Here is a 19,997-nt window from a genome sequence, read left to right on the forward strand (position 1 = left end):
AAATGTGGAATTAAAACTATCAGTTTAGCCAAGACTACACCCCTCTATCTAAGTTCTCTAGCACCTTGTAAAAGATCCTAAACAAGCAAACAAGGTGCTACCTTAGCAAGAGCTCACCTAATCAATTCTAGGAGCAAGGTCACATAAACCTATGCCGCTAGTACTTTACAAAACGGGGAGCTCCTGCACAACTAGTAAGCAAAAGCACAAAGCTCCTAAGCTCACTACCAATACTTAATAACAAGGCAACCAATGCCAAATTAGAGAGCGCAAATTACTTAGCTACACAAACTAAGCAATGTGACTAACAAGGTTACACAAACCAAATTAGTCACGCAAGGGGATCTACTTCTAGCTACACAAGCAAGAAGATAACTAGTAAGCTACACAAGCTAAACTAGTTACAAGAGCAACTACACAAGCACAAGTATATGAATGTAAATACAAGCTTGTGTTAGGGACTTGCAAACCAATAGGAAGAACAATGTTGACACGATGATTTTCTCCCGAGGTTCACTTGGTTGCCACCAAGCTACGTCCCCACTGAGACAAGCTCCAAGGTTGCCACTGGTCCTCTTGCTAGTGGTGACCCTCGCAAGTCACAATCTCCCACGTGGAGTGCTTACCACAAGTTGTAGCACTTGACCCGGCCGGACCACTTGTCACTCTTTGCGTCTCGCTCTACTAGAGTTGCTCTTCACGATCCACGCGGGGTGAGCACCGTACCCCTCACAAATCCTCCTCTAGAGCACCGCACAATCTTCTCGCATGCTTCAAACGGAGTCACAATCCACCAAACCATCTAGGTGATGGCAATCACCAAGAGTAACAAGAAATCCCCAATCACAAAGATTTCCTAGTGCCATCAAATGAAAATCCCGAATGCACACACTAGGCTCTCACTGCCTCACTCGAAAAATAGCACCAAGCATGAGAGGGAGAGGAAGGGGAAATAGTGGATCTTCAACCTCTCATCTACACCCACAAAGGGCTCTCAGTCTCTCTAAGAAATTTCAGCTCAAATCCATGGGAGAGAGAGAGAGAGAGGAGAGGAGGAACCCTAACTTGCTTGCTCTCCAAAATGTGAGAGATAGGGAAACAAGTTCTTCTGTTCTGGTTCAAGAGAGGGCAACTGGAGGGGCGCGTGTAGCTAAAAAGGCCACGCACAGCTTCTGACCGTTGGAGAGAAAAGCGGATCTCAGTTGTATAAGAATTTGTCATAAAGAAACGAGAATTGTTTTGGTGGGTTTGGTTGCATGCACAGCACGGTGCGGAACACACACAAACCAGCCATATAAGAATTTCTCATTCACAAGAGAGAATTGCCGAGAAGGGGTCTCTCTCTAGACAAAATAGATACGAGAATTTCTCGTTCACAAGAGAGAATTGCCGAGAAGGGGTCTCTATCCAGACAAAATAGATATGAGAAATTCTCGTTCACAAGAGAGAATTGCCGACATGGAGTCTCTGTCTAGACAAAATAGATATAAGAATTTCTCATACAGAAATGAGAAATGCCAGGATGATCGATTTGAGCACCTCTTCAAGTAGCTAACTTCACCAAAATATTCCAAAATAAATTGGACACTTAAGTTAGCTTTTCATAGATATTTTTCACAACTTTCTCAAGCATCTCACCACGTCACTAAGTGCTAGGTATATGCAAATGAGACTCACACTTAGTGGCACTAGATAACCATTGCAATTAAAGATTTCCCTTCTTTATAGTACGGTTATCTATCCTAAATCCGGTCAAGCACTTGTCTACTCAACTTAGACTGGTGAAATGAAATGCCCTATAGGTTATACCTTTGCCTTGCGCATTCCATCCCATTTCCTTCGATGTTGATGCAACACATGCACCAATCAATCACAAATGATATGATCCACTGCATATCATCACGTGACCATATTGGTTCATCGATCTTGACCTCACTTGCTCTTCACCGTTGCGTCGGTCCATCGGCGCTAAGCCTTGCTCAAGCTTCGCCGTCACATGTGGTCCCTTGCTTCAAAGCCTTTGACTTGCCATTCACTCTTGGAACCGGTTCATCAAGCCAAGCCCCATCTTGATCTTCTCCACCTTGGTCACATAACTCCATGTCATGTCTCGTATGCAATGAGCTCCTCCATCATCACATATTCACCTATAGACTAATCTCCTATGTATCTCACATAAAAATGATTAGTCCACCTAAGTTGTCACTCAATTAGCAAAACTAAACAAGGACCTTTCAATGTGGCAGGATCTTTTGAGAAATAAATACATCAAAGATAAGACATTAAGTGGTTGTGCTAAAAAACAGACGGATTCTCATTTTTGGAAAAGTCTCATGAATGTTAAAGATTCATTCCTGAATTTGGGTCATTTTAAGGTTAACGAAGGAACTCAAATGAGATTTTGGGAGGATACTTGGCTGGGAAATAAACCACTAAAAACTAAATTCCCAAATTCCCAGCTATGTTTAACATTATAAGGAGAAAACATAATACTATTGCAAAAGTTCTAAGTTCTCCCCTACTTAATATTTCTTTTCGAAGAACTTTGGCGGGTCAGAATTTAATGAACTGGAACCACATTGTGGCTTCTTTACAACAAGTTAATTTAACATAGGAAAGAGATGTGTTTGCATGGGGTTTGAAAGCCTCAGGACCTTTTACAGCCAAGTCTATGTATGCTGCGTTAATTAACAGTAGGGTGAGAGTGTCAGAGGATATTTGGCAAACAAAACTTCCCATGAAAATTAAAGTGCTCATGTGGTACTTAAGGAGAGGTGTAATTCTAGCCAAAGACAATTTGGTCAAGCGTAACTGACATAGAAATACATGTTTTTGCTTCTGCAATCTCAATGAATCTATTCAACACCTGTTTTTCGATTGTTTTTATGCTAAGTTTTTGTGGCGATCCATACATATGCTTTTTGGTATTGGTGTACCTGTCAATATGATAGACCTTTATCAACATTGGTCAAAATTAGGAACTAAAAAGTATAAATCATTGTTATTAACAGCAGCTGCAGCTCTTCTTTGGGCTATTTGGATAACTAGGAATGAGGTGGTTTTCGAAAAATGTAGGCAAAAATATTGCAGGTACTATTTAGAGAAACTCACTGGCTATGTCAGTGGGCAAGCTTGCAGCGGCACGATGATCTCAAAGATCAACTGATCTCGGCGGCTCAGCACCTGGAGACATCCGCCTTATACTTCTTCGGTTCCATCGGATAGTTTTCGCAAAGACATGTTGTCTATGTTTAGTCATAAACCTTTTTTATTCCAAGTTTGTGTTAGTGTGTTGGGGATATTCGCTCTATGAGTTTTGTTTGGAGTTTGTAATAATTGGCCTGATTTTATCTTTGGATAGATGAAACACGATATTTATTATCCTTTATCTTAAAAAAAGAAATAACTTTTATGCTGGCGAAATTTCTTACCACTGATGCTTGTTGCTTTCGTGAACAAATAGAAACGGAGGATCATACATTCATCCAATGTCAATAAAATATGGCGTGAAATGAAGAAATAGCGTGGTATAAATCATAAACTTAACTCCCTATTTTCTCCAAAGTGGTAATGGGGATATTTGCCTGATGCATTGATGAAGAAGCAACTATCTCTACTATAATTATATGGCATATTTGGAATGTTAGAAATAGTGTTAGAAATGGGGAAAATATTATTCATCCCCATCAATCATTGAAAAATAAAAGCATATATTCAAGTGGTAATACTTTGGGAAGTGCTCCTGATTTTCTAACAGGTGTGAATTAAGGTGGATAACGAGCCAGCTCGGCTCGACTCGTTCTGGCTCGTTAGGATAACGAGCTAGTTCGGCTCGACTCGTTATCTTAACGAGTCAGAAAGATAGCTCGGCTCGGCTTGTTAAACTTGCGAGCCAAGCATAAAAAATACATAAAATATAATATTTATATTTATCTAAAGTTTAATAATAGTAATAATACAATAATATATCCAATAGTCTTAAGTCCAATAAAATATTTATATGAGCTAACGTATCAACCATTTATAAAGTGTAAGACATGAAGTAATACAAAACTAATATTTATGATGGTTTTTTATGGAATGACATTTTTCTGGAGGGAAAACAGAAAAAAAACTACTCACGTGGAAATTAGACATACCAACATGGACAAGAGTATTTTAAATATTTCTAAAAATATTTTTTGACACCCAACCTATGTCAATTTTTTTGACATTTATAAATTAGGCATCATGACATAGTGAATATTGTCATAGTATGGAATACCAACATGGACAAGAGTATTTTAAATATTTCTATAAATATTTTTTGACACCCAACCTAAGTCAATTTTTTTGACATTTATAAATTAGGCATCATGACATAGTGAACATTGTCATAGTATGCAATTAGAATAGTTCTATGACATTTATTATGACATCCGGCTTTTTTATGTCACTAGGTCAAAATACCTATTGTAGAATGTCATAATCTAGATGATATAATGACATTGCGGTCTATTGTCATACTAAATATGTTAAAAAATCATGCATTTCTTGTAGTGTTATAGCTAACGAGCTAAAATCTTAGCTCGGCTCGACTCGTGTTATCAAAACAATCCGAGTCGAGCTGAGCCGAGCCACCCATGGGCCAAGCAAGCTAACGAGCTTCGAGTTTTTCGTCCAGCCTTAGGTGTGAGCCTGATGCATCTACTAAACAATGGATCTCAACACTGGAGGATTAGTTTAGGGCAAATGTTGATGATGCTATTTTCGCTAAATCAGAAAAGCATGGGAGCTAGATGTATGACGCAGGACCATAATGGAAATTACTTGGCTGCAAAACCAAGTTATATGTAGAGTCTCTCTGAACCAGAAATAGTTGAAGCTCGAAGCCTTAGCTGGTCGTTGGGCTAAGTTCATCTATGATCAACACTTCAAAAAAGTGGTAATTGCTCCAGACTGTTTAAACTTGGCACAAAAGCTCATGGTAAAAACTTTGGATTGGTCTCATAAAGAAGTAATCGTCCAAAACATCAAGATGTTGAGAAACAACTTTTATGAACTTTTTTTGTCTTTGTTAATCGAAATTATAATAAGATAGTATATGTATTAGCTAAGTCGCTAACCAGAAGGCTACTTTGATGTAGCTAAATGTGGCTCCAAAGCTGACCTAGGCTTTACTTTGTAAGAGCAACTTTCAGAGTCTTTCTAAAATTTGCTCAATATATCATTATTTGGAGAGCTATTTAAGTAAAAATATTTTCTATATTTTTGTATTTTCTAATATCTTTTCTATATCTTCTGCGTATTCTAGAAAGCTATGCTCACTTTAGCTAGCAAGAAATCCAAAATAGATCAATATTTAGACATCTAGTTAAAGAGTCAAGATCATTGGCGGACGCACGGGAGGCTGGGTGGCTGCAGCCCCCCACCCCTCCCTTAGGCAGGAAAAATTTTTAATAACTTTTCTTTTTAGCTAAAGTCTAGCCCAAAACAAGTTTCTTTGCTTGGCACCGTACCATGCCACGCAAGGCCCCAAGTTGTGTATTGTTTTAGTACATCTCTTTTTGTTATCTTGATCATTGAAGAAGTGTATGACATTTAAAAACTATGTAGCATTGGGCGTGGTGGTTCAAGTGGTATTGGTTCAAGTGGTGTGTTCTTGAAGATGCAAGACTTCATGTATTTGGTATTTTTCTGTGCTTATTATCATAATTTTATGTATCTTTACGTTTGAGCATTTTGAATCAATATTGAATTATCAATCTTAGGCTCTTAGCTATATCTATTAGTGTACTGGGTTGGCGTGAAAAAAATTTTCTGCCCTATGCTATTTAGCCCCCCTCTTAGTCCATTTCTAAGTTCGCCACTCATCAAGATACTCTTTTTTATTAAAATCTATAGTATTTACATAATAAATTAGAAAGAATATAAAGAGTCTATCGAAGTTGCTATCTTTTACATTAACCTTGGTGCTATCTGCTTTTGTTAAAAAAACTAACATGAAAATAGTGTAAATCCACATGATATTTTTTTTGTCTGCGCGTGTGTAGCCAAGGATTTTTTTTAACAACAGTCACCAAGGCCTTTTGACCTCAGTTGTCGGTACTCCCGGTCCCAGCCAACGGATCTTTTATTAGGCGATTCCATCAAATATTCAATAGTATTTTTTTCATAACAAATTAGTTAATATTATTTTTATCATAACTTATTGTTAGAAATCGAGTTCTATGGATTGCTCACAATGCACTCACGAACACAGATATTTGGGCACAGAGAGATGGGAGGAAGAGTGAGCTCTCTACTTCTTTGTTTCTCTTTCTGGTGTGTGTTACAAGCATGAAAGTGACCCTCTATTTATAGGGGACAAAGAGAATGGATACAAAGAATTTACAGTGTTTGAATCCATTGACTCCCTTCTTCTTCTTCATAAATTTAGCCACCATTCAAAGTCCTCTTTTCATATACTGTAGTTGGACTTTGTTTCTCGACACTCCCCCTTGCCTAAATTTGTGCTATGTGTATGTCTCGTTAAAAACTCCCCCCAAAAACCCTGTGGGAAAAAAGAGTAGGAGAAAAGAGTACATCACACGCATCGCTTATGCTGCACCTGTTGCCTCATTGAAAAAAACCTTACATGAGAAAACCCAGTGGGAAAAACTCATCAAGGAAAAAAGAGTACAACAGTTGATGTTCAGGTCGGTCTTCAGGACCGACTCGTGATCTTCAGGACCACGGTCATAGATTATGTCTTTGGGGCTGGTCTCCCCCTAAACCCTGCAACTCTCTAAGCCGCCTCATTCCAATTCCATGGATGCACTTATAGAAGCTAGAGGCGGGTAGAGATTTCGTGAAAAGATCTGCGAGGTTATCGCACGATCTTGCTTGCAGGATATTTATCTCCCCGCTCTTCTGGAGCTCATGGGGATAAAAGAACTTTGGAGCAATGTGCTTTGTGAGATTGCTCTTAACATAACCCATGTGCATCTGTGCAACACAAGCCGCATTATCCTCATAGATAATGGTGGGGGTGTCAGCGACGTTCAAACCACATGACTTCTGGATGTGATTAATCATTCGTCGCAACCAAACACACTCTCGTGCAGCCTCATACAGAGCAATTATCTCTGAGTGGTTGGTCGATCTAGCAACTAGGGTCTGCTTTACAGACCGCCAAGAGATGGCTGCACCACCACAGAGAAAGACAAAACCAGTTTGTGATCTTGCATTATGTGGATCAGACATATAGCCAGCATCCACATATCCCACCATGGTTGGAGCTTGGTTCTTCGGGAACCATAGACCAAGGTCTTGTGTACCTTGTAGGTATCTCATGATGGTTTTGACACCAACCCAATGCCTCCTGGTTGGGGCAGCACTGTATCTTGCCAACAGATTTACTGCAAACGCAATGTCAGGTCTAGTGCAGTTTGCAAGGTACATTAGTGCTCCAATGGCGCTTAGGTATGGAACTTCGGGTCCCAACACTTCCTCATCATCGCCCTTTGATCTAAATGGGTCCTTATCCGCTTCAAGGGATCGGACCACCATGGGGGTCTTAAGAGGGTGGCACTTGCTCATATTGAATTTTTCAAGTACCCTCTTAGTATAAGTGGACTGGTGTACAAACACTCCTTCAGGGAGGTGTTCGAGCTGCAGGCCCAAACAAAACTTGGTCTTGCCCAAGTCTTTCATCTCAAACTCCGCCTTGAGGTAAGCCATTGCTTCCTCAATGTCCCTTGTGGTCTCGATGATGTTCAAATCATCGATATAAACGGAGATAACACAAAATCCATCATTGGATTTCTTTATGAAAACACAGGGACAATCATCATTATTGATGTAACCTCTCTGCAGGAGAAAGTTACTCAATCAGTTGAACCACATCCTTCCAGATTGTTTCAACCCATACAACAACCGCTGCAGGCGGACGCTGAACATGTTGCGGTTTTGATTCGGTCCAGGGATCTTGAGTGCTTCAGGGACTCTCATGTATATTTCCGAATCAAGTGACCCATACAAGTATGCGGTCACAACATCCATCAACTGCATTTTCAAATTTAAGTTAGCTGCCGTAGATATAAGGTATCGGAACGTTATGCCACTCATAACTGGAGAGTAAGTTTCATCGTAATCGATGTCGGGTCTCTGCGTGAACCCTTGTGCCACTAGCCTCGCTTTGTATCTTACCACCTCGCCATGTTCATTCCTCTTCCGGAGGAAGACCCATTTGCATCCTACAGGGATGACCTTTGGAGGTGTTGGGACTGCAGGCCCAAAAACCTCTCTTTGGCAAAGCGAGCGCAACTCAGCCTCAATTGCTGCTTTCCATTTATCCCAGTCCGAGCGCTTCCGGCACTCTATCATGGACTTTGGTTCTGGATCCGGATCCATTGAGTCAGCAATTTTTGAGGCAAAATATATGTCGACAATAGTGGTCTTTCTATGATATGACTTTCCCGATTCCACATAGTTAGTGGCGATCTCTTCATGATCGTCCTCCCACTCATCGTGATTTCCCGTAACGATTGAGTTGGGGCGTTCTGATCTTCCAATGCGATGATGTGCGTGCGACACATTGAGATTTCCATCTTCAGGATGGTGTCCTTCAGGGACCTCCTCAACTTCAGGTTGAGTTGCCACTTCTGGAGCATTCTCGACTTCGGGTCGAGCCTCTTCAACTGATTCTTCGAGTGGTGCAAGTGTCTCATACCGTCGCCTCTGCGGACGTCTCCGCGGGACCTTGTCCTGAGCACCCGGAGGTCTCCCCCTCTTCCTAGGATTAGGGGAGACTATAGAGTTGGTAGCCTTTAGGGGTACCTGAACTCTCTCCGGTGCATTTACTGCAGGTATATGCAACCTTGTCACCCTTTTGTGATCAGTGAAGGCATTTGGCAGCTCATTTGCAAGACCTTTCAAATGAATAATTCTCTGAATTTCCAGTTCAGATTCGCTAGTGCGTGGGTCTAAGGATTGCATCCCCGTTGCATTCCATTCAATTTCCCGGCATTCTTCTGGATGCCTATCTCCCCCTAATGCTGGGAAATGGTCTTCATCGAAGACACAATCAGCGTACCGAACCGTATGAAGATCCCCAGTCATAGGCTCTAAATATTTGATTATGGACGAAGTCACATAACCAACATATATCCCCAACTTCCGGTGGGGTCCCATTGCAGTACGCTGAGGTGGTGGTATTGGCACGTACACTGCGCAGCCAAATATTCACAGATGGGAAATACTTGGTTCTTTCCCACGCACTAACTGCAAGGGGGATGTATCATGGTATGCAGTTGGCCTGAGTTGGATCAGTGCTGCAGCATGCAACATCGCATGGCCCCAACAACTGGTTGGCAGCTTACAATTCTGTAGCAACGGCCTGGCAATCCACTTGATCCTCTTGATCAAGGACTCAGCTAGACCATTTTGTGTGTGGACATGTGGTACTGAATGCTCTACCTTAATGCCTAGGGCTAAGCAATAATCATCAAAAGCTTTTGACCTAAACTCACCAGCATTATCCGTCCGAATGGAATGGATGCGGTTATCAGGGAAACTTGCTTTTAGCCTGATTATCTGGGCAATGAGCTTGGAGAAAGCATGGTTTCTAGTGGACAACAGGTCCACATGGCTCCATCTGGTAGATGCATCAATCAGTACCATAAAGTACCTAAATGGGCCCGACAGGGGCTGTATTGGTCCACATATGTCACCTTGTATCCTTTGCAAGAACACAGGTGACTCATCCCTAATCTTCAGGAGGGATGGTCTAGTGATCAGCTTCCCTTTTGCACATGCGGTGCAAACAAAATCTTCAGGATTTGGGAAGCCTCTGACATCATGGCCAGCAGAATTGTTGATGATTCTTTTCATCATTCCCAACCCAGGATGACCTAAGTGGTCATGCCATATTCGAAACGATTCTGTGTTTCTGAATATGGTCTTCATCGCAACATACTCGTCTGTGGGCTTTATGTACGTGTAGTACAAACCCGTTGGCGATGAAGGGAACCTTTCCACCACTCGCTTTTGGTACCCGTCGAATTTAGTGATCAGCAGGTATTCCCCACCTTGCTCGATCTCGGTTTCTACATGAAAACCATTCGCACGGACATCTTTGAAGCTCAAAAGCGTGCGCTTTGAGTCGGGATACAATAGTGCATCCTTTACAAAGATTTGAGTACCCATAGGGAGAACTAGTGTGGCACTTCCGGTGCCCACAATATGAGCATTGCTTCCAGCAATGGTCATAATATTTCCACTTTTCTTTGTTAATGTTTGGAAATATCTAGTATCCCTCAGTATCGTATTGGTGGTACCACTGTCCAGAAGACAGAGTTCCGCTTCCGCCATCGGGTCCCCACAGATTCTGTTAAATACCATAAAGTAAAAATAGGAATTTAACATAAACATATATTATCATAAAGACAACATTACATAATTCCTGGGAAACATTGCAACGGTTTGGACCATCTACTACATTACAAATGCTCTTCAGGAGCATACATGACCAAACTAGTACATGTGGACATCGCTAACATGACTCTTTGGAGATTACTGTAGGTCTCCAAATATATCAAAGTCATCAAGAAGGTTGTCCTCACTCTCGTCCATTCAGACGCCTCCACTTGCATCGACGACCCCGTCGTCGCGCTTCTCAGGCCGAGCTTCAGGCTCAGTGAGGAAGTGGGACTCATGTTGACCTTTATTCTTGTTCTTGCTCTGTTGGTAAAGGTCATCGAGGTGTTTGGGGGTGCGGCAATTACGGGACCAATGCCCCTTTGCTCCGCATCTATAGCAATCGCCTTGCTCTTCCCCACTATGGTCACCTCTTTCCTTCTGAGGGTCAAATCTACCATTGGGCTTTCCCTTTCCTTTGACCTTGAACATGGCACCCTTCTTCCCTTTCCACCTTCCATTTCCACGGCCCCTCTTGCGGTTGCGAGAACTCTCAGCAACATTAGCATGTGCTTCAGGCACAGCTATGGAACCAGTAGGCCGGGTGGAATGATTGTTCATGAGAACCTCATTCTGTTGCTTGGCAACCGATAGTACTTCACTCAACTCAGAGTACTTGGTGTACCTTGAGTTTCTATACTGCTGTTGAAGTACAATGTTGCCGGGGTGGAAGGTGGACAAGGTCTTCTCGATCATATCAGCGTCAGTGATCTTCTGGCCACATAGACGCAGTTTGGTCACAATCATGTGCAAGGCGGAGTTGTACGCAGCCACAGACTTGAAGTCTTGGAAGCGTAGATTGATCCAGTCTTGTTGTGCTCTGGGGAGCACAATAGTCAGCTGCTGGCTGAAGCGGTCCTTCAGGGACTGCCATAAGACTAGCGGGTCCTTCTCTGTCATGTATTCGCACTTCAAGTCAGGATGAAGGTGGTGTCGCAGGTAATGCAACGCCTTTGCCTTGTCTTGCTTTGTGCGCTCATCCTTGCCAGCTTTAGGCTGGACAATGGTATGATCGAGGCCCATGCCATCGAGTCTGATCTCGTTGTCGGTCGCCCAAGTGAGATAGTTGCTGCCATCCACGGCGAGCATCTCGAAATCCCTCTTTGCGATGTCCGACATGCCTGCACAATTAATGTGCTGGATTAGTAGATGTCGGTGCGTAATCTTCAGGATTACGACTTAATATAGTCTTCAGGACTATATAATTTCCCCAGGTGTAATCTTTAGGATTACTTTGCAATTATATATAAAGTATTGCAATAAAGTAAATATACGGAATTAAATGTAATAATTAGTTGTAGAAAATAAATAATGACAATAATAATAATAAATAAATAAATATGGCGGACTTCGGGCCGCGCATAATTCACGGGCTTCGGGCCGTGTGTTTTGTTGTTATTATAGTGGGCTTCGGGCCACTATTTTGTACAAATAATAAAAATATGCGCTGTATCTTAATTGGGCTAAATTCACCCTTCATGGGCTGGCCATATTGACCCAATCAATCGTGACCGTCCATCACGATGGACGGCTTAGATTCGTCCAGAGGTCATATAAATAGGGAAGGTAAACCCTAACCATAACCATTTCTTTTCTCTCTCCATCCTATCCTTTTCTTCAGGCAAAGAACAGAGAGAGGAGGTGTCAGCCGCCATGGCTCCCTGCTCGCGGCCAGGCGCGCGGCCCCCGGCGACCTGTGGTGAGGCGCGCGGTCCCGGCGGCGCGGCGGCCAGGCGCGCGGCACCGGTGGCGCGGCGGCAGGCGCGCAGCCCCGGCGACCCGCCGGCCAGGCGCGCGGTCCCGGCGACCCGCGGCCAGGCGCGCGGCCCCGACGGCGCTGCCGGCCAGGCGCGGCGCGCGGGCACGGCCCAGCGCGCGGCTAGGCGCGGCGCGGGCGCGGGCATGGCCACGGCCGGTGGCCGGCCGGCCAGAGGCGTGGGCGGCTCAGCCCAGGCGGCGGCCTGGTGGTGGCTCGCGGCCAGACTGGCGGGTGCGGCAGCCGTCCCGCGCAAGTGCTCCCGGCGTGTCCGGTGCGTTCTTGTCCGCACGTCTTCGGGACGGCGACAGCTCGGTTATGCGCATCTTCAGGATGGCAGTGAGATAGCGTGCTCGTGCTTTGTGTGTTTGTTCATGAACATAAGCATCGAATGAATCGATTTCTCACCTATTTACCTTTTAGCTTCGGTAGTGCTCGTGCTGATAACGTGTTAGAAACCGAGTTCTCTGGATTGCTCACAATGCACTCACGAACACAGATATTTGAGCACAGAGACATGGGAGGAAGAGTGAGCTCTCTACTTCTTTGTTTCTCTTTCTGGTGTGTTACAAGCATGAAAGTGACCCCCTATTTATAGGAGACAAAGAGAATAGATACAAAGAATTTACAGTATTTGAATCCATTGACTCCCTTCTTCTTCTTCATAATTTAGCCACCATTCAAAGTCCTCTTTTCATATACTGTAGTTGGACTTTGTTTCTCAACACTTAAGGCATGTACAACCCATAGACAGAAAGTTGTCTATAAGTTTTTGAAATACGTACATAGACAATTAAACAGACAACTCGTACAACAGATTGTCTATTTGGCTGTCTATAAACTATTTAATACATACACACAACCCACGAAAGAAACGATCTGTATACATCATTTTGTTGCATCTTGATTTTTGATAAAAAAAAGATCATATATAAATAAGATGAAGATAATTATAATATTTCTTAAGAGCTATGAATATAATAAAATATATTAATCTCTTCAAAATTATATAAAATGTATAGATACATATATCTGCATGTATATTGATATATAATTGAACTCATACAAAAAGTAGACCGGTAAAACATTGCAAGTTTTCTACTCTCTCCTAAGTAAGTATACTATCACTAAATAAATATTAAAATAATAATAAAATCTCTACTATAATTGAAATCTTCTCCAGGCAAATCCCACCTGTAAGATCAACGACTCACAGCACATATCATACAAATTTAACGGCCCAGATTAGAAGTATGATCACGACCTTACACACCCTCAGCCTCACGTCAATCACACATCACACAAATTCACCACGCGTGCGGCTCCGTCCCCCGCCGCGAGCGCGGCCGCAGCTCATCCGGCCGCCGTTGCCCACCGCGTCCGCCGGAGCTGCGCCAGTCTGCTCGCCCACCTGTCCTCGCAGCGCGCTGCCCGACCATCGCCCGCCGCCCGGCGCACCTCCCGACGCGAGCGCGACGCCCGCCGCGAGCACGGCCGCAGCTCACCCGCCTGCCACTGCTCGGCCCCCGCCCGTCGCCCGGCGCGCCGCCGGCCACGAGCGCGCCGCCCGACGCGCGTGCGGTTCCGTCGTCCGCCGCGAGCGAGGCCGCAGCTCCCTCGGGCGTCGTTGCTCGGCTGGCGCTGCCCGCCGCGCCCGCCGGAGCTGCGCCAGTCCGCTCGCCCGCCCGTCCTCGCCGCGCGCTGCCCAACCATCGCCCGCCACCCGCCGCTCGGCGCGCCTCCCGCCGCGAGCGCGGGCGCAGCTCACCCGGCCACCGCCCACCGCCTGGCGCGCCGCCGGCCACAAGCGCGACGCCCGACGCCGGTGCCAGAGCCGCGAGACCATCGCCGTGCTCCGTCCGTCCATCGCCGTAGACGGAGAGAAGGGCTCCCATGCAAATAAAAACTTTTTACCGTGTTCAGTTTGTAAAACTTCTAGAGAGAAGAATTTTTTATTTGGGTTTGATTAATTACGAGAAAGTTTTGTGTTCACTTTGCAAATAGCCCTAGAAAAAAAAACCACGCTTATGGTGATTTTACCAAGTTAGAATACTAAATTGTTGGAGAGAGATCTTTTTTTTTACTTGCCAAATAAAATAGCGACTTGCTAAAACTAATGATTGCCAAATAAATCTTTATATCATAGCAGTAAAGGGGATGTCTGCTGCTTTATTCACTATGGTGGCATAGCAAGCGGATTCCATACCAACTTGAGAAGATTCCTGATTTTTTTTCTATGCTGCATTTGATTGTTCCATCTATTTTATCTTCCATAGTTCCTGCTTCAGATTATAAAGAAGTAATATCATGTCAATGACTTTAGTATTTGCATGAGTTTGTTCATGTAGTATGTTATTTCATTTGAATAACAGAACCAGTTTGATGTGAGAATAGATGGGGCTCATTAGCTTTTTTTAGTCTAATTCACCGGATTGGCAGATCAATTTATCAAGACTTGGAATGGTCTCAGTTTGAGTATTTGTGCAATACAATTATACAAATTGCTTATAGTAAAATATTCTATCTGGTGATTGCTAAGTTTTGATATGGTAAATGTGTTCCTAAATTACAAAAGTTGGTGCTAATTTAGGTCTTCAATATTCAGGCCTTAACTTGTGGTTTTGCTCCTGGTTCAGTATTCAAGACTGCAAATTTCTTCGAACTCTGTAGATCAGTTGTGTTTCTCAACTTTTCTACATAGCATTTGTTAAAACTTAAAACCAAATATAAGTTCCTAAATGAAGAATCGTAATTTTTATATAGACTTTTTTGTTAGTGCGGTAGGTTTGTTTTTAAGTTTTATGATTTATTTTAGTTTTATAATTTTTTTCTAAATGTCACCGTAGCGTTAGCACGGGCAATATACTAGTAAAAGTAAATGAATAGAACAGACCACTTGTGGTCATGTGCGGACGGGCGGCCATTCCTTATCTATTCCTCATATCTGCAGCCTTTGGCCGACGGCCACGGCGGGGCGGCAAGACCCAGGAGCAGTAGCACCAGGGAGGAGAAAAGAGTTCGTCGAACTCCACGGTGCCATAGCCAGCATGGAGTTCATCTCTGGCCGCGGGGCAGAGAGAGGCCCAGGGGTGGAGCAGCACGGCTAGATCTAGACCTCTAGCTTGGTGAGGCTCCCAGCCTCCTATGGTTCTCAAGGTCGAAGCGGAGCGCAGTAGGTACTAGGTTCTGCAACTGGTAGGTCTAGCTCCGCTCCACCTCTAGCTGTTCTCTACCTCCGGCCGTCGTGCTTATTTGCTCTGGTGCCGGCGCAAGCCTGTCTTCTCTTGCGCTGGCGTTCTTTCTCAGTTTCTCTCCCGCCAAATCAACCAGACGCCGCAAAAAATCTGGCCGAGGCTGCCTGCTACATCGACGCAATGCGTACAGTGGGTGTCAAGGGTGTCGATTTGGCATAGGAGCAGGAGCCCGCGTCGTCGCCTCGCGAGACGACGGGCTTACTGTCTCTAGCGTCTGTCAAGGTTGTTTTTGCAAAAAAATATAGGACGCAGACAACTCAAAACGACGCGTTGTACATGCCCTTATGAGCTAAACAAAAAAGACTTGGCCGCTGTCGTGCTGCTGTAGGGGACACGTCACAAATACTTCCATTTACCAAAATTGTCCTTTTTTTTCTCTCTCTTGAGTGAGAAGCTTCAAGCTCACCCGAGCTTCCCACCTCACACCCTCACATCATCATCGGCTCCCTCTCCTCTCCATTCTCTTCTCAGTTGTCTCACCAACTCCCCCCAATCCCACCCCAAAGATCCAGTTTCGATCCACGAACCCCCCTCCCAATCCTCCAAAGATCACCGCTTTCAGGTACCCCCCGCAATGGCTGCCGGCGGCCTCGCGCTGCTGCCCGCCCTCCTCGTCGCGGCTCTCTGCGCCGCCTCGTGGCGCGCCGAGGCGGCGATCGGGGTGAACTGGGGCACCGTGTCCGACCACCGCGCCCCGCCCGGCGTGGTGGTGGACTTGATGCGCGCGAATCGGATCAGCAAGGTGAAGCTTTTCGACGCCGACCCGGGAGTCCTGCGCGCGCTCGCCGGCAGCGGCATCCAGGTCATGGTCGGCGTTACCAACGGCGAGCTCGCAAGCATCGCGGGGTCGCAGGCGGCTGCAGATGACTGGGTCGCGCAGAACGTGTCCCGATACGTCGGCCGCGGCGGCGTCGACATCCGGTGAGCCCCAGTTTTTAACTGGATCTCTCGCATTGCAGCATTGAAGTACAACATTTTGATTCTTGCATCCTCAGTCTTAGTGATTGGTTGGGCAAACCTAGGATTTATGTAGTCAATTCACTTGAGTTAGGTATATGTTGTGTCACTTTTTAGCTTTTAGTGGAGTATTCGCTTTGTTGAGCTCCTTTGATTCTTGTGGAGCCAACGATGAACCTTTTGTATGTTTCTTGTTTCGTAGATATGAAGATGAGATGTCTCAGCTATTTCCTATTTGAATGAAACATTTCTAGATGCAGAGCTTTAGTTTATTTAGCTTTAGTGGAAAGTTTTTCCTACATTTGAGCTTTTCCTATATTTGAGCAAATAGTTGATTGCTTTGGTGCAGAAGATAATCTTTTTTCTTAATTTGGTTGCTTAAATTCGGAGTATTGTAATTCGAATTATAAGAGGAAGCTGGTCCATTTGCTCATCAGCTGTTCAGTTCAGTGTCATTGCTAAGATAGGGTCTAGTTGTTTGAATTTGCACTGACATATCTGTTGTACATACATTATTATTTTGAGTGTTTATCATAGAATTCAATTTGTACATCTCTATTCTATTTAAGCATTCTTTCTGCTTGTCTTTCAGAATGCTTCCCTTAGCAATATAGTGTTTCTTTTAGAATGTGTCTGTTGATGGTAAAACGCAAGGGCCCTGAGCTGCTGTCACTTTGAAGCAAGCAATCACTCTATTGTTCTTCATATTGCATAGTGCGTCAAACAAAACATAAATTTCATCCTTTGAGTTGCCTAACACAAATCATGTTATCCTTTGTTTACACAAAGCGAAACTGACCAGTTTAATCCGTAGACACCAATAATAGTGAGATGATAAGAGTCATGTGCAAATAGTTAATAAAATGTTCTGGGATCATTGCAGGATGTACTCCTTAACAAAACTGGTATAGTTGAGTTTGGGTTAACAATGCTTAGTTGCTTACATACTTTTTCAGAATGTGCAAGTGATTTGTTTTTGTGTGTTCTTTACAAAGTTACATACTTTTTCATCAAATTTCACTTGCAATCATGAATGTGGTGTGTCCATACAAGGTTGACTCCAAAATGGTTGATCTCTTCGTGGCTACTAACTCTGCATTTTTTACAGATACATTGCTGTAGGCAATGAGCCTTTCCTAACAAGCTACCAAGGTCAATTCCAATCATATATCATTCCAGCAATGACAAATATTCAGCAATCGCTGGTGAAAGCTAATCTTGCTAGCTACATAAAGCTAGTAGTTCCCTGCAATGCAGATGCATATCAGAGTGCTTCTGTTCCATCTCAAGGAGTATTCAGGACTGAATTGACTCAGATAATGACCCAGCTGGCTGCTTTTCTGAGCTCTAGTGGGGCACCATTCGTCGTCAATATCTACCCATTCCTCAGTCTTTACCAAAGTTCAGATTTCCCACAAGACTATGCCTTCTTCGAGGGATCTACTCACCCTGTAGTAGATGGTCCGAATGTGTACTACAATGCATTTGATGGGAACTTTGACACACTAGTTTCTGCTCTCAGTAAAATTGGCTACGGGAACCTACCTATTGCAATTGGTGAGATAGGTTGGCCAACTGAGGGAGCACCAAGTGCAAACTTAACTGCAGCAAGGGCATTCAATCAAGGGCTTATCAATCGTGTTACAAGCAACAAGGGAACTCCACTCCGACCTGGTGTGCCTCCAGCTGATGTATATCTTTTCAGCCTTCTCGATGAAGAGGGGAAGAGCATACTACCAGGAAACTTCGAGCGGCACTGGGGGATCTTCTCCTTCGATGGGCAAGCCAAATACCCCCTGAATCTTGGTCTGGGAAATTCAGTACTGAAGAATGCGAAAGAGGTTCCTTACCTTCCATCACGTTGGTGTGTCGCAAACCCTGCTCGGAATCTCGACGGTGTTTCAGATCACATGAAGCTTGCTTGCAGCATGGCTGATTGTACGACTCTGTACTACGGAGGTTCATGCTATGGTATCGGGGAGAAGGGCAATGTTTCATATGCTTTCAACAGCTACTATCAGCAGCAGAAGCAGGACCCAAAGAGTTGCGATTTTGGTGGGCTTGGGATGATAACTTACCTTGATCCATCTATGGGCGAGTGCCGCTTTCTTGTTGGTGTTGATGATAGCAAGAGCTCTGCAGTCGCCTCTTGTGGCGGTGGATGCTGCGGGGTCTGCTGTGGAATGTGGGTTTTAGCTTTCTGGGTGTTCATGTACCTTAGAATGATGGGTTCTGCTTGATTCTAAAATTGATGTGCTGGGGCATGATGTTTGTGCCCATGTTAGATAGACTGTACTCTTGACTTCTATGTCTAGGAAAGGACTGCACTGCCGCCATTTGAGATTAGAAAATTATGCTTGATATATATAAAATATTAATTTAATTTATTATTGAAATGCCCCTTTGCAATTATTCTCATTTCTGAATGTCTGTTTACCATCAATTAGTTCCCGGGCATATATTAAATATGTTGTGAATAATCCTTTTGTTGTAGCACCTGATGGAACCAAAAAGATGTTTTATTACCATGCATGCTGCAGCATGTATATTATGGTCACACAAAAGTAGCGGGATACTACAATGACATTCCAGCTGAGTTTATTCTGTATCATCATAATGTTCATGATCTATGAACAGGCACAGGCCTGAGGATCTTCCTCGAATTCAGCGGGCTGACGGTGGTGGGGTGGGCGGGCAACAGTTATCGCCGCAGCAGGCGTGGCCACAGGTCACCTTCGGATGCTGCACCAGCCAGCAGCATTGGCATGCTGAAATGAAATGAAATGCATCCATGATCAGGATCAGGAAAAAGCTGTGAGGTGATGCCAACATGCTAACAGCAGATGAGCATGACTGATGGCCTAACTGCCTGCAAGGCCGTCGGGTACACTCTACTGATGAGAATATCTTAACAGCATCTTTGGTGGCATGTCTAAGTCCTATGAATACCAAGAAATGAATCAGTCGATCTAAAGCGAAAAGAATATTTTGCAGGACTTACAGAGTGAGGCTGTCGCCATTGTGATGAAGAGTGCAAGAAGCATGAGCCATGCGACAAGGGCGAGGGCAGTGTTCTTCATGCGGCTCATGCCTCCCTTTGTGTTGAATCTTCAGATGTCTTCTTGTGAGCAGCTGAGATGGTAATGTTGCTATGTGCTGTGTGTGTGTGTGTGTGTCTATATATAGAGGTGACCGCCTATTCAAATTGTGATAAGATGCAGCCGTTTTGCTGGACTACTGTAGTTATTGGACTGTTGACGCCATCTAGATCTCTCTGTGTTGACTCTTGAGATGGTGGTTTTGATAATTTGTTTCCTAGCTGACGTTTCTTCGAATACAACTTCCATTGTGATGTGGCCAGGTGGATTAACCAGTTACAAAATTTACTACACACCGAATTTCCTGCAGATAGCTGGTATCAACAAATCTGGATTTTCTCCTCAGATAAACTAATCAGATTTTAAACTAAGCAACTTGAACCCGGCAGATTAAAGGTGACAAACAAGAAATTTGAAGATACCATTAGTAGCAAACAGATATCTGGAAATTTTCATGCTGCTTTCGTTTTCAACATTTTTTGTTTTCTGGGGAAA

General features: G+C 44.0%; 4 protein-coding genes across 4 annotated transcripts; 2 read left to right on the forward strand and 2 right to left on the reverse strand.

The window, feature by feature from the left end:
* Positions 10,594-11,556, reverse strand: LOC8062015. Its single transcript, XM_002462036.2, has one exon. It carries the CDS (start codon positions 11,554-11,556, stop codon positions 10,594-10,596), a length of 963 nt encoding a protein of 320 aa, XP_002462081.2.
* On the forward strand, positions 12,091-12,726 carry LOC110432685 (translation initiation factor IF-2-like). The gene is made up of 2 exons (XM_021453465.1): positions 12,091-12,467; positions 12,693-12,726. The coding sequence occupies exons 1-2, from the start codon at positions 12,091-12,093 to the stop codon at positions 12,724-12,726; spliced, it is 411 nt and encodes a 136-aa protein (XP_021309140.1).
* LOC110432686 (predicted GPI-anchored protein 23) lies at positions 13,501-14,088 on the reverse strand. The gene has a single exon (XM_021453466.1). It carries the CDS (start codon positions 14,086-14,088, stop codon positions 13,501-13,503), a length of 588 nt encoding a protein of 195 aa, XP_021309141.1.
* LOC8062016 (glucan endo-1,3-beta-glucosidase 5) lies at positions 15,831-19,756 on the forward strand. The gene is made up of 3 exons (XM_002459891.2): positions 15,831-16,368; positions 17,513-19,288; positions 19,399-19,756. The coding sequence occupies exons 1-2, from the start codon at positions 16,022-16,024 to the stop codon at positions 18,642-18,644; spliced, it is 1,479 nt and encodes a 492-aa protein (XP_002459936.1). The 5' UTR covers positions 15,831-16,021; the 3' UTR covers positions 18,645-19,288; positions 19,399-19,756.

This window comes from Sorghum bicolor, chromosome 2, assembly GCF_000003195.3.
Source record: "Sorghum bicolor cultivar BTx623 chromosome 2, Sorghum_bicolor_NCBIv3, whole genome shotgun sequence".
Classification (NCBI taxonomy): Eukaryota; Viridiplantae; Streptophyta; class Magnoliopsida; order Poales; family Poaceae; genus Sorghum; species Sorghum bicolor.